Genomic DNA, 18,820 nt, shown 5'->3' on the forward strand with positions numbered 1-18,820 from the left:
TTGAAATTGGATTCAGGATTGTTAGCAAGCATTTTTGGCAAACAAAGTTGTTAAATGACAACACAGTACTGCTTTCATGCTTGGCTTACCCCCAGCCTGCTGGTCCAACAGCTGCAGTAGAGGAGGAGATAGGTGGAAAGCTGCAGGACCCCAATATCCAGTTCTTGGGGTGCAGAGTGGCAACAGCAGCAGCAAACCTTCAGGTCCGATCACACGCCACTGGGCACCACCGCCAGCACCACGGACCATGGTGAAGTTAGCACAGCATCTGATCTCAGGGACAGGGCACCCACGGAGCCACAGCAGCTCATCCTGCCTTGCGCAGCTCCCCCCGGATGAGATGGATCGCTGCCAGCCCAGGGGAAAGACGCCCTCTCCAGCTAGGGTGACCAGATGTCCTGATTTTATAGGGCCAGTCCCAATATTTGGGGCTTTGTCTAATATAGGCACCAATTACCACCACCTAAGGTGACCAGACAGCAAGTGTGAAAAATCAGGACAGGGGGTGGGGGGTAATAGGAGCCAACCCCTGTCCTGATTTTTCACGCATGCTATCTGGTCACCCTATCCCCAGCCCAGCCAGCAGTGTGTGAGCATTCCAATCCAGCCCCTGTTGCTTAGGCTGGCTGCGGAGGAAGTGAGTCACTTTCAGTTCCACTTCCTCAGCATGCAGCCAGCCAGCCCCACCCGGAGCAGCTTTACCCAACCAAGCCCTGCTGGAGGGGAGGGTGGAGAGCGGGGTGCTCCCTATGGCTAAGGACGGCCCTGCTTCTGTGTAAATAAGCAATTGTATAAATAGCGCTGCTGTGCCATCATTTTTATAACAGAAAATTGTGGGGAACGGGACAATGAGGGTGTTTAAGAGCTTGGTTCTTTTATTTCTAGTACCTGTGGTGAGAGGTTCTATGGTACAGCTGAAAAATGGTGGCTATGAGGATATTGTTATTGCAATTAACCCTGAGTTACCAGAAGATCACAATATCATTAGAAACATACAGGTAAGAACATTTGTATATTTGTCATTCAATGATATTCAGACTTTCAGGTTATTTCTACCTCTAGATTAGCAGTAAACTTAAAAGACCAGTTCCAGCTCCCATTAATGTCAAGTGTTGTGATTTTTTTTTTTATTTCATGGAAACTAGATCAATTCTATGGTTACTAAATTTGTTCTAAGCCTGAATTTTTATTCAAGTGCTGCTGTTAATGAAATGAGTGTACTCATCTCTTGAAGTTTAACAGGAATATTATGGCTCAGGGTCAGGCTGATTCTATGTATCACCTCCTTCTTAATTACTTCTTTCCAAAACATGAGCACCTTAGACTAGAGAATCTCCAGAACATGGATATTTAATTGCCAAATACTGCACCTCCATTACAATGTTTGCCATTTGCTTTTATCCCTCCTTGTCCCCGTCCTTGCAGTTATTCACTGTGTTCTTATGTAGGAGCAGGATTTTATAATTTTACTATGAGAATTAATGTATGATTTGATTTCATCCTGCCAGCCACCCTTTTTGAATAGCAGAAAGGAATGACTCTCTGGGACATTGGTAGAAATGCATCTGACAGACTGCCTTTTCTTGCTCAACATAAAAACGCTGTATACCTTTGAAGGTCTCTGTAAAAGATTGTTTATGTGAATGAGGAATGTATGCATCAGGAAAAGATAAGATATGAAGGCCATTGTTATAGCCAGATGATCAAAGAAGGAGTGAAGAGACTTCAGGACAGCAGAGAACCATCAATGCGCATCCATAATTAAGGAAGGGCAGATTGATGACCCTGAGGTGGAAGTTGGCACCCCTAAGGACAGGACAATTGATTAAATCGAAACCAGGACAGGATGACCCTCTCAGAGGTGTATTGGAATGTTTACATCAAAAGATACTACCGATTAAGGAGTAACAGGTCATAAACTGACACAGCAAAATCCATAGACTTCAACAGAGAAAAAGGACTATAAGAACAGGGTGCTTTGCCATGGGAATTTGGGTTCGTCTTGCCACACTCCAGGGCCGGCTCCAAGCGGCGGGGGGGGGAAAAAAAGCCGAGATCTTCATTCTTCGGCGGCAATTCCGCCACCGGTCCTTCCCTCCGAGAGGGACTGAGGGACCCGCCGCCGAATTGCCGCCAAAGAGCCGGACGTGCCGCCCCTTTCCATTGGCCGCCCCAAGCACGTGCTTGCAGCGCTGGTGCCTGGAGCCAGCCCTGACCACAGTACACTTTACAGATTAATGAAAAGGACTGGTCCAGGACTGAACCATCCTTCACCTCAAGCCCATGTGACTTTTTTGAGGAAATTTCATGTTTTGAAGCAGGGCCGGCTCAGGCTTTTTTGCTGCCACAAGCGGCAAAGGGAAACTAAATAAATAAATAAAAGCCATGATCGGAGGGACTTCGGCGGCACCTCAACCACGCCGCTTCATTCCTCGGCAAAATTCAACGGCGGGTCCTTCACTCCGAGAGGGACTGAAGGACCCGCCACCGAATTGCCGCCAAAGACGCGGACGTGCCGCCCCTTCCCATTGGCCGCCCCAAGCACCTGCTTTGTTCGCTGGTGCCTGGAGCTGACCCTTTTTGGAAGGATCTCTTTCAGGTTTTATTTTAAGGGATAGATTGTGATTTTTATCATAAGCCCTGAGAAAGGGACAGTGTATAATTACACTGTCCTTGGAGCATTCCAGAGTCTTTCAGAGTTACAATTTGGTCTCTCCTTGCTCCATGAGGGAAATAATCTGTCTCAGCCCTTCCCTTGGTCAAGGTTGGTTTCTTTCTATGCCTTCACATACTTAGTGTTACTTTATGTACCCTTGTTTCCTGGCAAGGCTAAACTACTCATTGCCTCTACCGTTCAATTTTTTATTCATAAAACTTTTCTTTTCTTTCCCTACTAGGCCATGGTCAAAGAGGCTTCTACTTACTTGTTCAATGCTACAAAACAGAGATTTTTTTTCAAGGCTGTAAAAATTATAATTCCTCTACATTGGCTGCCAAAACCTGAGTATTTAAGTGTAAAAACAGAGTCATATGATAAGGTAAGATTTAGAGCACCCTTACAAATCAAAAGTATTTGTTGTGTTCATACGCTTAAGACATAGGGTCTTGTCTACAAGGTGGAGTAATGCACACTATGGAGGTATGATTTCTAAAATACATTAGCGTGTTGCTCATTAATTGATCATTGTAGACCCTGCTGGTGTGCACTAAATGTTCCCTGATCCACTTTAACAAAGTGCTGCACTTTAAAAATCTCCCCTCCCCAGTAGTACATGTTACCCCATTGTGTAGACAAGCCCTTAGTTTTTCCAATAACAAGGGAATATAAATTGCTATTTTTAGAATTTGTATTGCCCTCTAGTGCCCAGTCCTGCAATCCTTACCCAGGGAAACATCCCAGGGGATGGGAGTGTTCCGTGAGTAAAAGCTGCAGGATGATCCCATTCAACAGAATCATCTGACACCCTCATTTCCTGCTGCTTTTTAAACAAGGGCTATTTTATTTTCAGGCAGATGTTATTGTGGCTAATCCTTTCTTGAAGTACGGAGACGATCCCTACACGCTGCAATATGGAGGATGTGGGGAAAAGGGACGATACATTCATTTCACTCCCAACTTCCTGTTAAATGACGCTTTGCATAACATCTATGGATCACGAGGTATTACCATCTATTGGACCTTAATTTTCTGCTTTTTTGTGCAGCGTAACCTGCTGTCATTAACAATGACTTTCTCCTATGCCCATTTAACCAGTGGCCAAGATTTTCCAAAGTGACTAGTGATTTGGGATGCCTCAGGTTTGGTTGCCCAACCTGCGAAACTTTGAAAGAGCCTGTTTTTTCACAAAGTGTTAAACATCAGGCTCCCTGGATGAGTCTTAAGTTGAACACTCAGAAATGGGGGCACCTAAAATTACCAGTTTCTTGAAAATTCTGGCTAATAATTTTACAGTAAATGAAGGTTGTTTTTCCTCATAAATCATTGCTTTGACTTGGAAATAATCTAAATCCTAACATTACAGTGCAGTAAACTAATCTGAGAGTTGAGGGGGGTGTAACCTGGTGAACATGCAGGTAAAACCAGTACCAGAGGATTCTAGAATAGACCAAACTCTCATGAGCGGATCCTGCTCTGAGGATGTGAAGGTTTTTATTGGAACTTCTGAAAGTCATATTTGCCCAAATACCCTTCTTGTAAGTGTACATTCACAAGGAATTAACAATATTCCCATTTTGATTTCAACAGCACGTTTTTTGACTGCATGGGCATTGCCTATGCGAGGCCATTAATAAGCAAATAAAAAAGCCCCAATAGAGACCTCTCAGTTTTGTGCAGCGTAACCTGCTGTCATTAACAATGACTTTCTCCTATGCCCATTTAACCAATATACTGTCCAATTTATTTTATCTCTGTTCCATACACAAGTTAGAATCAATCATTTATGTGTTTCTTTTAAAATAGAGCTAGGTCAAAACCAGTCCCTCATATCTGAACCCTGGTAAATGTGCAAGTTTATTTGGATTCAAATCCAAGACAAACCTGCATTAGCTTGGATCAAAAATTTAGAGGTTTGTTGGCCTAAAATGTTGGAAATCTCACAAGAACTGTCTTTCTCATCAGATTTCTGGCAGTTTGGGACAAAAATCTCCTTAGAATAATTAATTGGATTCTAGTTAAGTCAAAAACAAACCCAAATTCTAGCCGGGGGAAGCATTGAACTCAAACCTTGAATTATGACTTAAACTTAATCTGATCTGAGCTCTGCTTCCTTGGCCCATCTTTAGTTGAAAACTTTAGTTAGACAACATGATATACATTCTCCATGTCAATGGCTTTACCAACACCTGCAAGAAAGGGATTAGATTGTCTTGGTGAGATAGTTTGGTTTTCTGCAAAAGTATTCTGGTTGTCTAACATTTTACACTTTATCTGCCTTCAACTATCTACGTAATCCTTAGTTTTACCCTGAACTGAAGTTAAACTAAATTCGCTATGGTTTTCTAATATACACCTTTTCCTTTGTGTTATATAAGAGCCAAGAATTATGATTTTAAAAGACATGTGTAACCCGAGAAACCTTGCTTGATACCTGGAATAGTCAGAAGCTACTGTATGGAAACAGATCTTTACTTTAGGTCTGTTAATATTCTGGGAGGGTTAAATTGAACACAGTGATCTATTTGGGTTTCAAGCTGGATCCCACAGTGAGTCCTGTGTGGGCACAGGGGTATGTCCAAGCAGAGACGATTGTAGGATTGGGCCTAAATTTGTTTAAATGATCTATGGAAATATAAAGTAAACTGTAAAGTGTTGTATTTAGAATTCACATATGCTCCTGCTCTTCCACAGCTAAAGTTTTTGTCCATGAATGGGCCCATCTTCGTTGGGGAGTATTTGATGAATTTAATAATGATGCACCTTTCTATGTGTCTGTAAACTCTGGAAAAGAAACTGTTGAAGCAACTAGGTACCAATGTTTTATATTTTATCTTCAGCTGATGAAATGTTAAATATCTCAATGATACTTGTCACATACTGGTTATCTGTGTTCAGTCTGTACTTTGAGCCCTGTGCGAAGAGTCTTGGCAAGTTGTTGTTCATAGGATTAAAAAAGAAGCTTACACAATAATGTTTAACTAACAATATTGCTGTCTACAGATCAGTCTAATTTAATTATCACTATCATTTTGTAATGCATCACATTTTACCACTAAATGAGCTTTTAATTTAGATGCTATTACAGATTTGAGTTCCCGTTCTCTGCATTCTGATTTACCCTGGCTTTATCAAATAGCAGTTAGCATGTAGTAAATAAGAATGTTTTCTCAAGTTCCTCGGAGGTAGAGGGGAGATCCTGGAAGTTCCAAAACATTCTTACTAGTTCATGTTTAGTGTTATTTAAATATTAAAAAGGGACATGGTCAAAGTACACACCCCATTATTGCCCTGTTTTAGCGCTATTACTATCTTATGATAATATTCTCTAGATTCTGCATATTTAAGTGTTGTTGTTTTTAATGTTCAACTCTGTTAATGAGAAACAAAAAACAGAGTGAGACTGGATATCTCAGTGGGTTTGAAATGGGATACAGAACTTTTCACCTCTCAGGCACTGATCTGAACTGGAACCAGTTTGGTAGTGCCTAAAACTCATTACCATCTGCCAGTCACTTTTTGACCACTGTGAAATGAATTGGTGTTTTCAGTCCAATTCCTAATGGACAAGTATCAACATCACCAAACTTCTGTACTGCAGTTGGCACTCTAACTGGCAGTCAGCCCTGATAGAGACTGTGACAGGGCTCCCTGTTCCGCCCTTTCAAACACCGCAAACCGGCTGGACACTTTCCAGGTTTATAAGCATGAGTGTGTTATTTATTAGGTCCCTTCCACCAGTTCATCAGTACAGCCTTGGGCAGCAACATACGAGTGTACATAAACTTCCCCATAGCCCACTCTCTGGGGTGGCAGAGGGAAAGATCTCCTCCTCATGTGCCCCTGTATCTCCTGGCAGCCTCCCTCTTGCACTTCCTTCCTGCCTCTTAACTGCTCCCAGCTGATGGGTTGATTGTTCTCATTAGCACATCAGCCCTGTGTCTAATTAAGCCATTGAGCACCCATCTCCCAGTTAAGTCCACTCCAGGGGGAATAGCTAGTACCTTAGTGATCAGAGTGCTGGGTCAGCTCTAGCCCTAGAACTCTGTCCCAGAGACAGTGATTGAACGGGCACGGAGAATGTAGTACCCGTTCACCTCAGGAGAGGGTCCTTCATGTCTGGATTGAGGCATATTGATGGACTAGTGGAGGCACTTGCATTGTTATTCTTCACATAGATGGTGTAAATTAGATTGTACAGTCTTTGGAGCAGAGATGGTGTCTAACATGGGCAGTGGGTATCAAAGGCAGGGGAAGCTAAGCTTACCCAAACTGCCTGCGTGGCCCCACCCACACTTCTCCCCTAGACCCCCTCCTGCTTCCGGCCGCGCTCTGCTGTGGCTCTTCCTTCTCGTGTGGCCAGGGGCTTGGGGCAGTGGCGCCGGAACCAGGAGGGACCCGGGGGCCATAGCCCTCCCACTTTTTGAAGGGGATGGGCCTGGCTGGACCCCACACCTTTCCCTCCTCTTCCCCCCTCAAGCCTCGCCCCCTGGCCAGGCCAGCATTGAGTCCAGCCGGGGAGCCCGGGCAGCTGTGGGAAGCCGTGGCAGACCCTCCACCTGCCCGGGGTGCAGGTGAGGGGTGGGGACGCTGAGAGCAGCCCCCGAACCATGTCCCCGCTGCCCGGGGCAGGAGGAGGGTCTGTGACTCCGCGCCAGCTCCCTACAGCTTCCCGCACAGCTCTCCCCGACCCGGCTCCAGCCGGGGGAGGGGCCCTCAGAGTTGCAGCCTGGCCATGATAAGAGCCGCGCAGGCAGCTAAGAGGAACCAGGGACCCTCCACCTGCCCACAGTTGCCCACCTGGCTCTTATAATGGCCAAGCTGCGGCTCTGAAGCCCCGCACCCTGACCGGAGCTGGGTTGAGGAGAGCTGCGCGGGCAGCTGTGGGGAGCCTGCGTCCCTCCACCTGCCCTGGGTGGGGAACCTGTGACACGAGCAGGGGCTGCTTCTGCCTCCACCTTGGGTGGGAGCCTCCAGACCTCCCACTCTTGGGAGGGCTCCAAGGCCCTTGTCCCAGGCTGGGGCTAGTGGGGGGCCGGCCTGCAGCCAGGGACTCGGGGCAGCTGGAGCCAGTGCTCGTGCCGCCCACACACCTGGTGCTTCGGTGGGGGTGGGGCGTGTTGCCCGCCCACCGCGCTGGGGGCCACGGTCAGCAGCCTGCCCGCCCGCCTGCCTGCCTGCCGCTCTGGGGATGGGGGCTGGGCCATGCTGCCTGCCCACTCGGCACTCTGGGAATTGGGGGGGAGGCCTCTGGGCTCCAGTGGGGAAGGTGAGCAGGAGGGGCAGGGCCCCAGGCAGAAGGGATGTGGCGGCCGGGGGACTAGCCTCCCCAAGTCCGTGGTTCATCCACTGCCCATGGTGTCTAACTAATGCCAATCATGTTTGGAGGTTTTGGGCCTACCATGATTCAAATAATAAATAACAGATTATTATTTGTTGGTTATATGTGGCTTGTTAGGTAAGCCTCTTTCTATCTAACCTTCCTTCAGATGTTCGGCTGATATCACTGGTAAATATATAGTCCAAAGCTGCACGGGAAACAGCTGCACAACAAGAGAATGTGAATATGATCAACAGACAAAGCTGTATGAAGCTGGATGTAAATTTGTACCAGAAAAACCACAAAATGCCCCAGCATCTATAATGTACATGCAAAGCCTCCCTTCTGTAAGTATTGTTACTGCTTTTTGACCTAATTGGATATTCGGGATCTTGTAGGTTGTTTCCATTAGGAGAAACTGATATGGAGTAAAGTATTTCTTTGATGCAATCTTGTTAGTTTATAAATAATATACACAAAGTCCTGTTACTCTGAAGACAGCAGGAATCAAACAACAGGAGGTATTTTCTTTGTTCACAGTTCCAAGCCTCTTTCAACCCATCACTCTGCCCAAAAAACTTCCCCTCTGCTTTCCGAGCAACATTTCCAGTCCTCCCTCCCCATGCCCGACATTTGCTGAAGTATAGTGAGGTGGATCCACTGGCTTTCATTAACCTTCTCATTGCCAGGCCTATTTGCCTCAGAAAAAGGATCTTACTTAGGGCACTGCTTTGCCCTGCAGCTCCCCTCTACTGAGAGAAAAAGTCTGCATTTCAGTGAGTAACCCAGTCCTATGCTGGACACAGATGGAGAAGGTCTGGAGAGAGCGGTATCACCATGAGTTGGGGGTTGATGTTCTTCATGGCATGGAATCATCATAGAGGTGCATGGTCCATGACCAGGGTGAATTAATTGCCAAGAAGGTAATATTGGAGTGCCTTCATGGCCCATTTCACAGCTAAGTCCTCTTTTTCTATAATGGAGTAGGCCTCTCTTGGGAACAATTTGTAACTCAGAATGGGATGTTCCTCACTATCAACCACTTGGGAGAAGAGAGCCCCCATCCAGCTTCAGAAGCATCAGTGTGTAGGAGGAATTTCTTGGTGAAGTCCAGGCTTTATAAAATGGGCTCCCTACAGAGGTGAGCCTTTTGTGACTGAAAGACCTTCTCACAGGTTTCCGTCCAATGGATCTTTCTCAGGCTGCTGTTCTTGAGCAGATTGTTGAGAAAGGGCACAATAGATGAAAACCCTGGTACAAACTGTTAGTAGTATCCTGCCAGCCACTGCCCATGACCTGCTGTGGACACAGACCATGAGAAGTCCCACCTTCATGGGTCTGACAGACGGCAGCCCCATGACTCCTGATTGGCTCCCCATCCTATATAAATCTAAAGGGCATTCCAGGAAGTGTCCAGGGAACAGCATAGATTCTTTGTAGCTGCCATGACGTCTCCCTGCTCCGATCTCAGCTTGATTGGGACTTCACCTTGTGACTTGGCTCCCAAAATGTGACTTGGAACTCTGACCCTTGTACTGACTCTGCCTTGGAACCTGACTATGCACTCCTCAGCTACTGTCTACCTCAGATATTGAACCTGGCCCTTGTTGCTGCTAAGACCACCTAACAGAAGGTTCACATGAGCTACAGATAGGCCTTCCCCAGCTTAGGGACCTTAAGTTGTCAAACACCCCAGTGCAGTTTATTTGCATTTGCTCTTCCTATCCCCTTACTGATCCATGCACCACAATTATTTACAGTTTCAGTTTCTCCTCAGTTCTCTGAGGAGAGGAGAGGGAAGGGATCTCTCTACTCAGTGATCCTTCCTGGTTTTGGCTCTGCTAGTCTGCCTTTCTCTCCCCTGCACTACCTTCCTGTGCCTTTTTCTATCTCCTGCGTTAATGAGCCAATTTGCTCATTAGTCCTCCCCCAGCCCATTCTAATCCACTAATTAGACCCTGTCAGGTCCACCCTGGGAGGGGAATTAATTGGTGTTTAAGTGTACAAAGCACTGGCTCAGCTGTTGGTTCCCCCGGGTCTTCGAAGACCATTGGGCTCGAGGTGCCTTTGTTCGATCCCGCATTCATTTCCTTTGGGAGATGGATTGCGGCTCCCACTTCTTCTATGCCCTGGAGAAAAAGAAGGGGGCTAAGAAGCATGTCACCTGCCTTTTGGCAGAGGATGGCACCCCTTCACGGATCTGGTGGAGATGCATGTGAGGGCCAAGACCTTCTATTCCAGACTCTTCTCCCTGGTCTAACCCACACTGATGCCTGCAGGGTGCTCTGGGATGGAGCCCAGGTGACCAGGACTGGCTGGAGCTACCTCTCACTCTGACCGAGTTCTCAGAAGCCCTCCATCAGATGCCCACTAATAAATCTCTGGGTATGGACGGGCTGACCGTGGAATTCTACCGTGTGTTCTGGGATGTCCTCAGTCCGGACCTTGCCATCATCTGGGCTGAGTCCTTAGGAAGTGGGGTGCCTCTCCTGTTATGCAGGCAAACTGTACTCATCTTGCTACCAAAGAAGGGGGACCTCCATGACCTTCGGAATTGGCATCCCATCTCGCTCCTCAGCATGGACTACAAGGTCACAATGAAGGCTATCTTGCTGTGGATAGGGTCCGTGCTGGCGGATATGGTCCATCCCGACCAGACCTACACCGGGCCATCCTATCTTCAACAATCTTTATCTGGTCCGGGACCCCCTCGAGCGCGGGTGTAGGGATGGTCTGTCGTTCGCCCTCCTGTCCCTTGACCAGGAGAAGGCGGTTGACAGGGTGGAACATGGTTATCTCCAGGGCACTCTGCGGGCATTCGGCTTCAGGCCCCAGTTTGTGGGTTTTCTCCAGGTCCTGTATGCCTCCGTGGAGTGCTTGGTCAGGCTCAACTGGACTCTGACCGAACCTGTCAGCTTCGGGCGAAGGGTGTGTCAAGGATGTCCATTGTCAGGCCAGCTGTACACTCTGGCCATTGAGCCCTTCCTCCGTCTCTTCTGTAGGAGGTTAACAGGGTGGGTGCTCCATGAGCCAGAGTTATGTGTGGTCCTGTCAGCGTATGCTGATGACATACTCCTCATAGTCCAGGATCTGAGTGACCTATCGTAGGTTGGCATCCTCCACTGCAGTCAACTGGGTCAAGAGCTCTGGCCTGGTGGTCGGGGACGGATGGTAGCGAGTTTCCTCCCACCCGTGCTTCAGGTCATTGGGTGGAGCATGGGGCTGCTGCTCTATCTGGGCATTTACCTTGTTGCCATCCATCCCTGTCTGCTGGAGAACTAGCAAGATTTGAAGGACAGAGTGGCTGAGCGGCTGAGGAGGTGGACAGGACTGCTCCAGTGCCTTTCCCTGTGGGGGAGGGCACTGGTGCTCAATCAGCCGGTACTCTCCAGGCTCTGGCACCAGCTCAACGTCCTGAGCCCGGCCTGGGATATCCTGGCCTGGCTCCAGAGGTTAGCTCCAGAGATCTTTTGGCCAGGACTGCTCTGTATCCCTGGTGGTGGGTTGAGTCTTCATAAGGAGGAGGAAGGACAGAGCCCGTTCTGCCTTTGCAGTCAGGTCCATCTCCTCTGCCTCCAGGCCCTGCAGAGACTCCTTTATGGTGCAAGTAGTTCAGCATGGAGCACGTTGGCGCACACCTTCCTTCACCACATCTGAGGGCTCCAATATGACGGGTAGCTCTTTTATCTCCGATGGGTCTTCCACAAGACTTCTACCAGGATCTCCTCCAGACCTGAAAGCTGGTTTCGGTGACCAGGTCTGTGGCAGCCACCGGCAGATCTCCTCACAGAGGCCCTGCTACACAATCCCCAACTTGGTTTGCAGGTGGCAGAGTCCCAGAGGTTGGTCCGGGCAGGAATCACCAGAATTGGAGACCTTCTGGACTATGACGGGGGGGATTGGGTGGATCCCCTGGTGCTTGGCCAGCGCAAGGGGCTCTCCACCCCTCATACTTCCCAGCGTGTACTCCAGGAGGTGCGGGCAGCCTTATCGCCCGCCTCTCAGTTTTTCCCTGAGCAGGTCCTGCGGGAGGGTGCTCTCCGCCCGCCCCTCAGGACCTTGTTATCGGTCCCCTGCCCCGCAAGCTCCCACATCCACCCTGCACCACCAGCACTGTAGTTTCTGTGCCATCATGCAGGATCAGGCCCCCAGAGATATCCAATGAGTTTAATATGGCCACCTTGCCACAGACTTAAACCTTGCTATCGGAGGCATAATCCCATGCTGTCACTGGGTCTAGCCCACAATAGGCAGCCTGTAGTTCTGTCCTGGTCAAGTAGGTAACTGGTAAGAGTGCTCAGTGCTCCGGCGGCCACCGTGATGCCATTGCCACCCATTGAAAATTTTCAAGAAAAGTCACTGGATCATCTTCAGGCCCCATCTTCATGAATTGACTGGTACCAGGGCCAAGGCCAGGTCTGTGTCCACCAGACCCATGGCGGAAGCCTGGCCATTGTGGGAGGCTACAGTCAGGTCACGCCCTGTTGCACCAGCCTTTGTCGCTGTTGATGCTGAGCAGCTAAGTTTCAAATCCGTTGCTGATGATCTAGCTTCTCCAGCAGAGAGGGATGGATGGCAACAAGGTAAATGCCCAGATAGAGCAGCAGCCCCATGCTCCACCCAATGACCTGAGTGGCCAGTTGCTGTAGGAGCCACTGTTGCTGCTGGTGTTGGTGGGTGTTCTGCTCCACCGTTGATTTCAGTAGTTGCTCCATGTGCATACTGCTGGGGAGTCTCTTCTGAGAGTGTTGATTTTTTTAAAAAAAATGTCCTGACCTCTTCCCTTCCTCCGGTGCTAGGTCTGTGCCTGCATTCTCCCCCAAGTTTGTTCTGCATGGGCTGCCTCTGTACTGCCTCCTTGTGGCACTTCAGGGTAAGATTCATCTAGCTACAGGTCTCTGTCGATATGTTGCTATGTCTACGAGGTACAAAGTAGCATTGCTTTTGCCCTCCGGCCACGGCTCACTTGAGTCCTACCCCTTCCAAAGGAATCAGGAACAACAAAACAACAACAAAAAACACAACTCAAAACAGAGTTGTCCAATGAAACTTATGTGGGACCCAGCCTTTCTATTCAAGGCTTGTCTACAAACAGTTCTTGCTTCTGCTGATCCCCCACGAGCTGGTTGTCCCTTCTAACAGGAGCTTGTCAGGCCAGCAAGCCGGCTCAGACTCTGATCTGCAACCAGGCTTCTCTCTGGAGAAGCGGAGTTCTGCTCTTCTTCCTGGGCAGCCCTGAGTTTAGCTAAGTTTCCTTTGGCTCCTCTCTCCATGCCTGACATTTGCTGTTGGTGTAGTGGGGTGGGGCCAACTGGGTCCATAGGTTCTCATTAACCCTTTCATTGCCAGTGTGGGGCCTATCTGTCCCATCACAGGTGTATGGAAATACCCTGACATTGTGGAACCTTTTGCTCCCATTTGGGTCAGATAACAAAGTTACCCAGCTGGGGCATTTTCTGTTACAACATTGAGAAGCTTTATTCCTTTGTGACAGTCTAATCCTGTGATGTGCTAAGCTCCCACTAAAATGTATGGATATTGAGTGTGCTCAGCAACTTGCTAGAGACACTCCACACCTTACTTCTGAAGCTTTGAAAATATTCTATGGGCTAAATTCTGCCCTGTGGGGAGTAGCAAGGTGGGACAGACACAGCAAGCTGTTCATCCTCTTTAAAAGTATTCCTGCCAGCCAGGAAGATCAGAGGGTTTTTGTTTTGAAAACTTTTTTCCCTTCTGCATGATTTTCCCCTGGCAGAGTGTGTTGTGTCCCAAGTGAGTTAGAGCCTTATGTATCCATGCACTGAGACTCCATAGTAACTACATAACTGTGAACTTTACTGATGATGTCTGCATTGCCAGGGCATCCTTACAACACTGATTAAATGTCTACACTGCCCTCAGAGGTATGACGGAAGTTCAGGTACGCATATTGGTGCTAGCTTTAATCTAGCTAGTGAGGCTAAAAATAGCAGCGAAGACATGGTGGCATGGACACTGGTGCAGGCTAGCAATGTGGAGCATATATCCAGGGTTCTGGGTGGGTTTGTACAGCCCATGCTGCCACATCTTTACTGCTATCAATAGACAAACTAGCTGGATTAAAGATAGCATGTGTACGCCCGCCTGAGCTCCAGTCATACCTCTGATTGCAGTGTGGACATACCTGTGTAACCCCTGAGACAGATTCTTTGGGAACAGTCTTCTTTGATGACTTCTTCCAAGGTCCAGGACATAAAAAGATTTTATTCCCTATATCCTTTAGAGCAGGCAAAGAATTTCTGTATTTGTGGTTGTCGTGAGCAATGGAAAAATAGTAGACTGGGATTTGCTACTACACGTGTTCACTTGTTTTTCAGTAATCATTCTTCTCTTCCAATTGGCTTTTTTTAGGTGGTTGACTTCTGTGATCAAAGTACTCATAATGAAAAGGCTACAAATCTGCAGAACAAAATGTGCAACTACAAAAGCACCTGGGAAGTAATTATGAACTCTCCGGACTTCAGTAACACCTCTCCAATAAATAGCGCAAGTCCTCCATTTGAGACCTCCTTCTCATTGCTGCAGACCAAAGACAGAGTAGTCTGTCTAGTACTTGATGTTTCTGGGAGCATGGGTTCGGTAAGAATAAACATACACGTTCTTTTTTTTAGCAGAACTGCTTAGAAATAGTTAGGCAGTTATAAAACAATGTGGTGTATATATATTACAGTATTTTCTTTAGTCAATATTTCCGTAATCATCCTTTATTCTTTAAGAAAAAATTGAGGCCACTATTTCTCCAATAATACATATTTAGGGATTGCTAAAAGGAAACCCATCAAATTCCTAAAAATAATACGCCAGACTTGGTCTCTTTTTCTTTACAAAATATAACTTGTGCTCCTCTTTTTAGTTTCAGATCCAGAATGTCAGAACCACTGTACTTCCCCAAAACAGAAAATATATCATAAATGCAAGTTTCATGATATTTTTCATATGTGACTCTCTCAAATTATTTTAAAAATAAATATATGTCACTAGGTATAGCAAAATAAAAATGAAATACTTTTCCTCATAATCATTCATCCTATATATTATATAGTATAAATAAGAGTTTTACTATAGCTTTCTTTAAAATACAAATATTTTAGGTCTTCAGTTCAACAATCAACACAACTCTACTGAGGAGCCATATGATGAAGTTTAGATAAAAAAATCTTCGGCTTATGGTATGGAATTTGTAAAGGATGGTGTATGGTATCCATCTTCTTTCTCAGAAAGAAAATTTGTGGGGCTTAAACAGCTTGTGAGTGTCTCTTAAAATATTTGACACAAACCCACAATAATGAATTCAATGAAAATGTACAGGAAGATGCTTAAAATGGCATATGACCTATTTCTGTGGCCTACAGATTACTATATAACGTTTTATATGCTTTCAGTTTTGTAATTCAGTATTCATAGATTCTAGACCTGGAAAGGACCTCAAGGAGGTCATGGAGTCCAGTCCCCTGCCTCATGGCAGGACCAAACACTGTCTCTAGACCATCCCTGATAGACATTTATCTAACCTACTCTTAAATATCTCCAGAGATGGAGATTCCACAACCTCCCTGGGCAATTTATTCCAGTGTTTAACCACCCTGACAGTTAGGAACTTTTTCCTAATGTCCAACCTAAACCTCCCTTGCTGCAGTTTGAGCCCATTGCTTCTTGTTCTATCCTTAGAGGCTAAGGTGAACAAGTTTTCTCCCTCCTCCTTATGACACTGTTTTAGATACCTGAAAACTGCTATCATGTCCCCTCTCAGTCTTCTCTTTTCCAAACTAAACAAACCCAATTCTTTCAGCCTTCCTTCATAGGTCATGTTCTCAAGACCTTTAATCATTCTTGTTGCTCTTCTCTGGACCCTCTCTAATTTTTCCACATCTTTCTTGAAATGCGGTGCCCAGAACTGGACACAGTACTCCAGTTGAGGCCTAACCAGCGCAGAGTAGAGCGGAAGAATATTTCTCAATATCAAATCCTAATTTCATTTTCTTTGTGACAAAGAAAGATATGGATATCAAATAAGTGGTGCATTTTGTGATGAGCTACATTTGAGCAGAATGGAATTCAGTGCTCTTGAAAGTAAAGTACTAAACACTGTCTGAAAGCAGGTACAGGGCAGTTATACCCTGTGTAAACTTCCCCTGTACTGCTCCGCCAACACAATTTATTTCTGCCAGGGCACACCATACAAGTCCATTCCTGGGACTGATCTTCAACAAAGATTGACACTTTTCGCAAATTATCTAGTGAAGTATGATGTGATAAATGTCTGTCATGCATGACACATGCTATGAAATCACCCAACTAGGGACTGAGACTAGCACAGGATGTAACTACGCCAAACTTTTCTCTCTAGAGATAATACTTCAAATTCTAGATCACAAGTGAAAATGAATGTGGTGTTCTCTAATAATTATCTATCCCCATCTCACAACCAAATGTTTTGATACAGCTGGCATTCCTTTTTCTGGAGAGATTTCAAATTAGAAAAGCTTATGTAGACTAGTACTATGAGCATTTTACTGTCATTAGCATCGAATACAACCCAAAGCTATTGAGAGGCAAACAAGTACTAGATTTCCAGAGATAAATGATATAAATTAGCCCATCCCTTAATCTTAATATAAGAGAGGAAGAGAATCCTTAGCTAGATCAAGAATAATGACAGCTAGTTTTAAAGAGAAAGGAAAGCTTCCAAGGGTAAACTTTCTCAGCTGGTTTTCAGCAATCTGTTCAATTATTTATATTTAAAATAAACTCTTTCACTGTAATTACCAAATTTTCAAAGTGCCAGGAACCTGTGAAATAGAGGGGCTATCCTAAAGCATAGGTATGTTGAATACTGTTCTCTGAGGCTGCAGCCATTTTGCCTAAACAAGTTATGTGAAAGAGAAAACCTTATTTGTGAGGAATATCACCACATTATTAGAATGCTGTTTGATTGACACAGTTATATATCTCCTGGATGTTTCAATATGCAGATACCCTTCCATGATAGCAGAACATAGTACACATCTCCACTGGTCTGGAAAGAATATGCCTGGGGTACTCAGATATTGCGTATTTGTCTAATTTTCCATATTTTCCCCTGAAATCTCTCATCTACTCTATGGCAGGTACATTCCCATTTATCAGTACAAACTGAACAACATTAGTAATTGCTGTATTCTTGCTTTTTGCTATCTCTCTTGAAAAGCCTTGATAGTTCTAAGTATGTCCCTTTCTTCACCTGCAGTATAACCGCATTAATCGTCTCTACCAAGCTGCGGAGATATTCCTGCTACAGATTATAGAAATGGATTCCTGGGTTGGAATTGTCACATTCCATTCTACAGCACAAATTACATGTAATCTACGACAAATAGTCAGTGAGAATGTACGCCAGGATCTTATCAAATGCCTTCCTACATCAGCTGGTGGAGGAGCTAAAATCTGCGCAGGAGTACGCAAAGGATTTGAGGTGAAGGAGAACTTGGGGGGAATGTGTCCTGGAATGCCGTGATAATGAAATGGAACTAGGAGGAGAATAGTGAGTAGGAGTAAGGAGGTGATTTCACCTCTGTGTACAGCAGTACTGAGACTATGACTGAAATACTGTCTCTGGTTCTGGTGTCCACATTTCAGAGAGGATGTTGGGGAAACGGGAAGGGGTTCAGAAAGACAGCTACAAGAACAATTAAATGTTTGGAAAATGTGTTTTATAGTGAGAAATTTAGGAAGCTCAATCAAGTTAGTTCAATGGGAGCAGGTTCAGGACCTAAGAAATTAACAAGGCCCTGCTATGTTTATACTAGTTTAACCCTTCTGCCCCTCTGAGTTGGCAGCAACAAGGGCCAGGTTCAGTATCTAGGGCTTCCATTTCAATAACGCAATGCAAAACCGGCTCGAGCCTCCACCCAGTGACCTGGGACAATTACATACCACCACCCCCCCCCCCCGAGCGCCTGTAGGAGGCAATACTTCCCCTCTCGCAAGCATGGAGTCTGAGTGTAGCAAAAGCCTTTTAATAAAGGAGGGAAACAATGCAGCATCATGTTGGGGAAATACCACAAACAGGATTCATAACACAAACCATGAGCAAGAGACCCACCTCCAAGTAAGTTTGGCAGTGTCCTTTTCCCCTCGGGGTCTTAAGTCCAATCACCCCAAAGTCCAACAATCCAAAAGTCTCGGGTCAGTGCCGCCCCAGAGTTCAAAAGTTTATCTGCAGAGTTTTACCCCCTCTCCCTCCCAGCCTGGGTGGAAATGGGGGGGGCACACGGGGTGTTAAGGGGCACCTTACGTGGTCCGAGGCCAACTGCCCTGCCTCTCCGTGGAGTTCTGCTGCAGCCTTCACCACGAACAGCTCCGCTCTACCAGCCGGTCTGGTCCAGTCCTCCAGCCGTCCCGTGAGCTGCTCCAACCGTCCCTACAAACTGCTCCGCTCCGCTCGCTGTCCCGTGGGCTCCAACCGTCCCACAAACTGCTCCGCTCTGCCAGCCGCTCCACTCCACCAGCCCTCCCATGAACCACTCCAGCTGTCCCCGCAAATTGCTCAGCTCTGCTCCACGTTCTGTGGGCCGCTCCAACCGTCCCACAAACTGCTCCGCTCTGCTCTTCCAGATGCTTAGCAATATATCTTCAGACTCCCACTAGTTAACACAGCACTCAGTGATCTCAGCTCAGTAATTTCAGCTCTTAGTGATTTCAGCTCTTAGTAGGGGAGTCTCAGTGCTGGTGCACCATTGGCCCAAAGTGAATTCAGCTCAGCAGCCTCTAGCTAGACTCCTAATGTAATCAAAATTAGCTTTGCTATTCAACAGTGGATGGAGAGA

General features: G+C 46.4%; 1 protein-coding gene across 1 annotated transcript in view; it reads left to right on the plus strand.

Annotated features, from left to right (window-relative positions):
* Positions 1-848: 848 nt before the first annotated feature.
* LOC135882433 (calcium-activated chloride channel regulator 1-like) overlaps positions 849-18,820 on the plus strand; it is a 92,117-nt gene continuing 74,145 nt past the window's right edge. The window contains exons 1-7 of the mRNA XM_065409338.1: positions 849-998; positions 2,898-3,038; positions 3,510-3,660; positions 5,351-5,468; positions 8,146-8,323; positions 14,367-14,594; positions 17,242-17,466. Of these exons, the coding sequence (XP_065265410.1) occupies positions 849-998; positions 2,898-3,038; positions 3,510-3,660; positions 5,351-5,468; positions 8,146-8,323; positions 14,367-14,594; positions 17,242-17,466 (1,191 nt within the window). The remainder of the gene's footprint in view (positions 999-2,897; positions 3,039-3,509; positions 3,661-5,350; positions 5,469-8,145; positions 8,324-14,366; positions 14,595-17,241; positions 17,467-18,820) is intronic.

The sequence above is a fragment of the Emys orbicularis genome, chromosome 8, assembly GCF_028017835.1.
Source record: "Emys orbicularis isolate rEmyOrb1 chromosome 8, rEmyOrb1.hap1, whole genome shotgun sequence".
Lineage (NCBI taxonomy): Eukaryota > Metazoa > Chordata > Testudines > Emydidae > Emys > Emys orbicularis.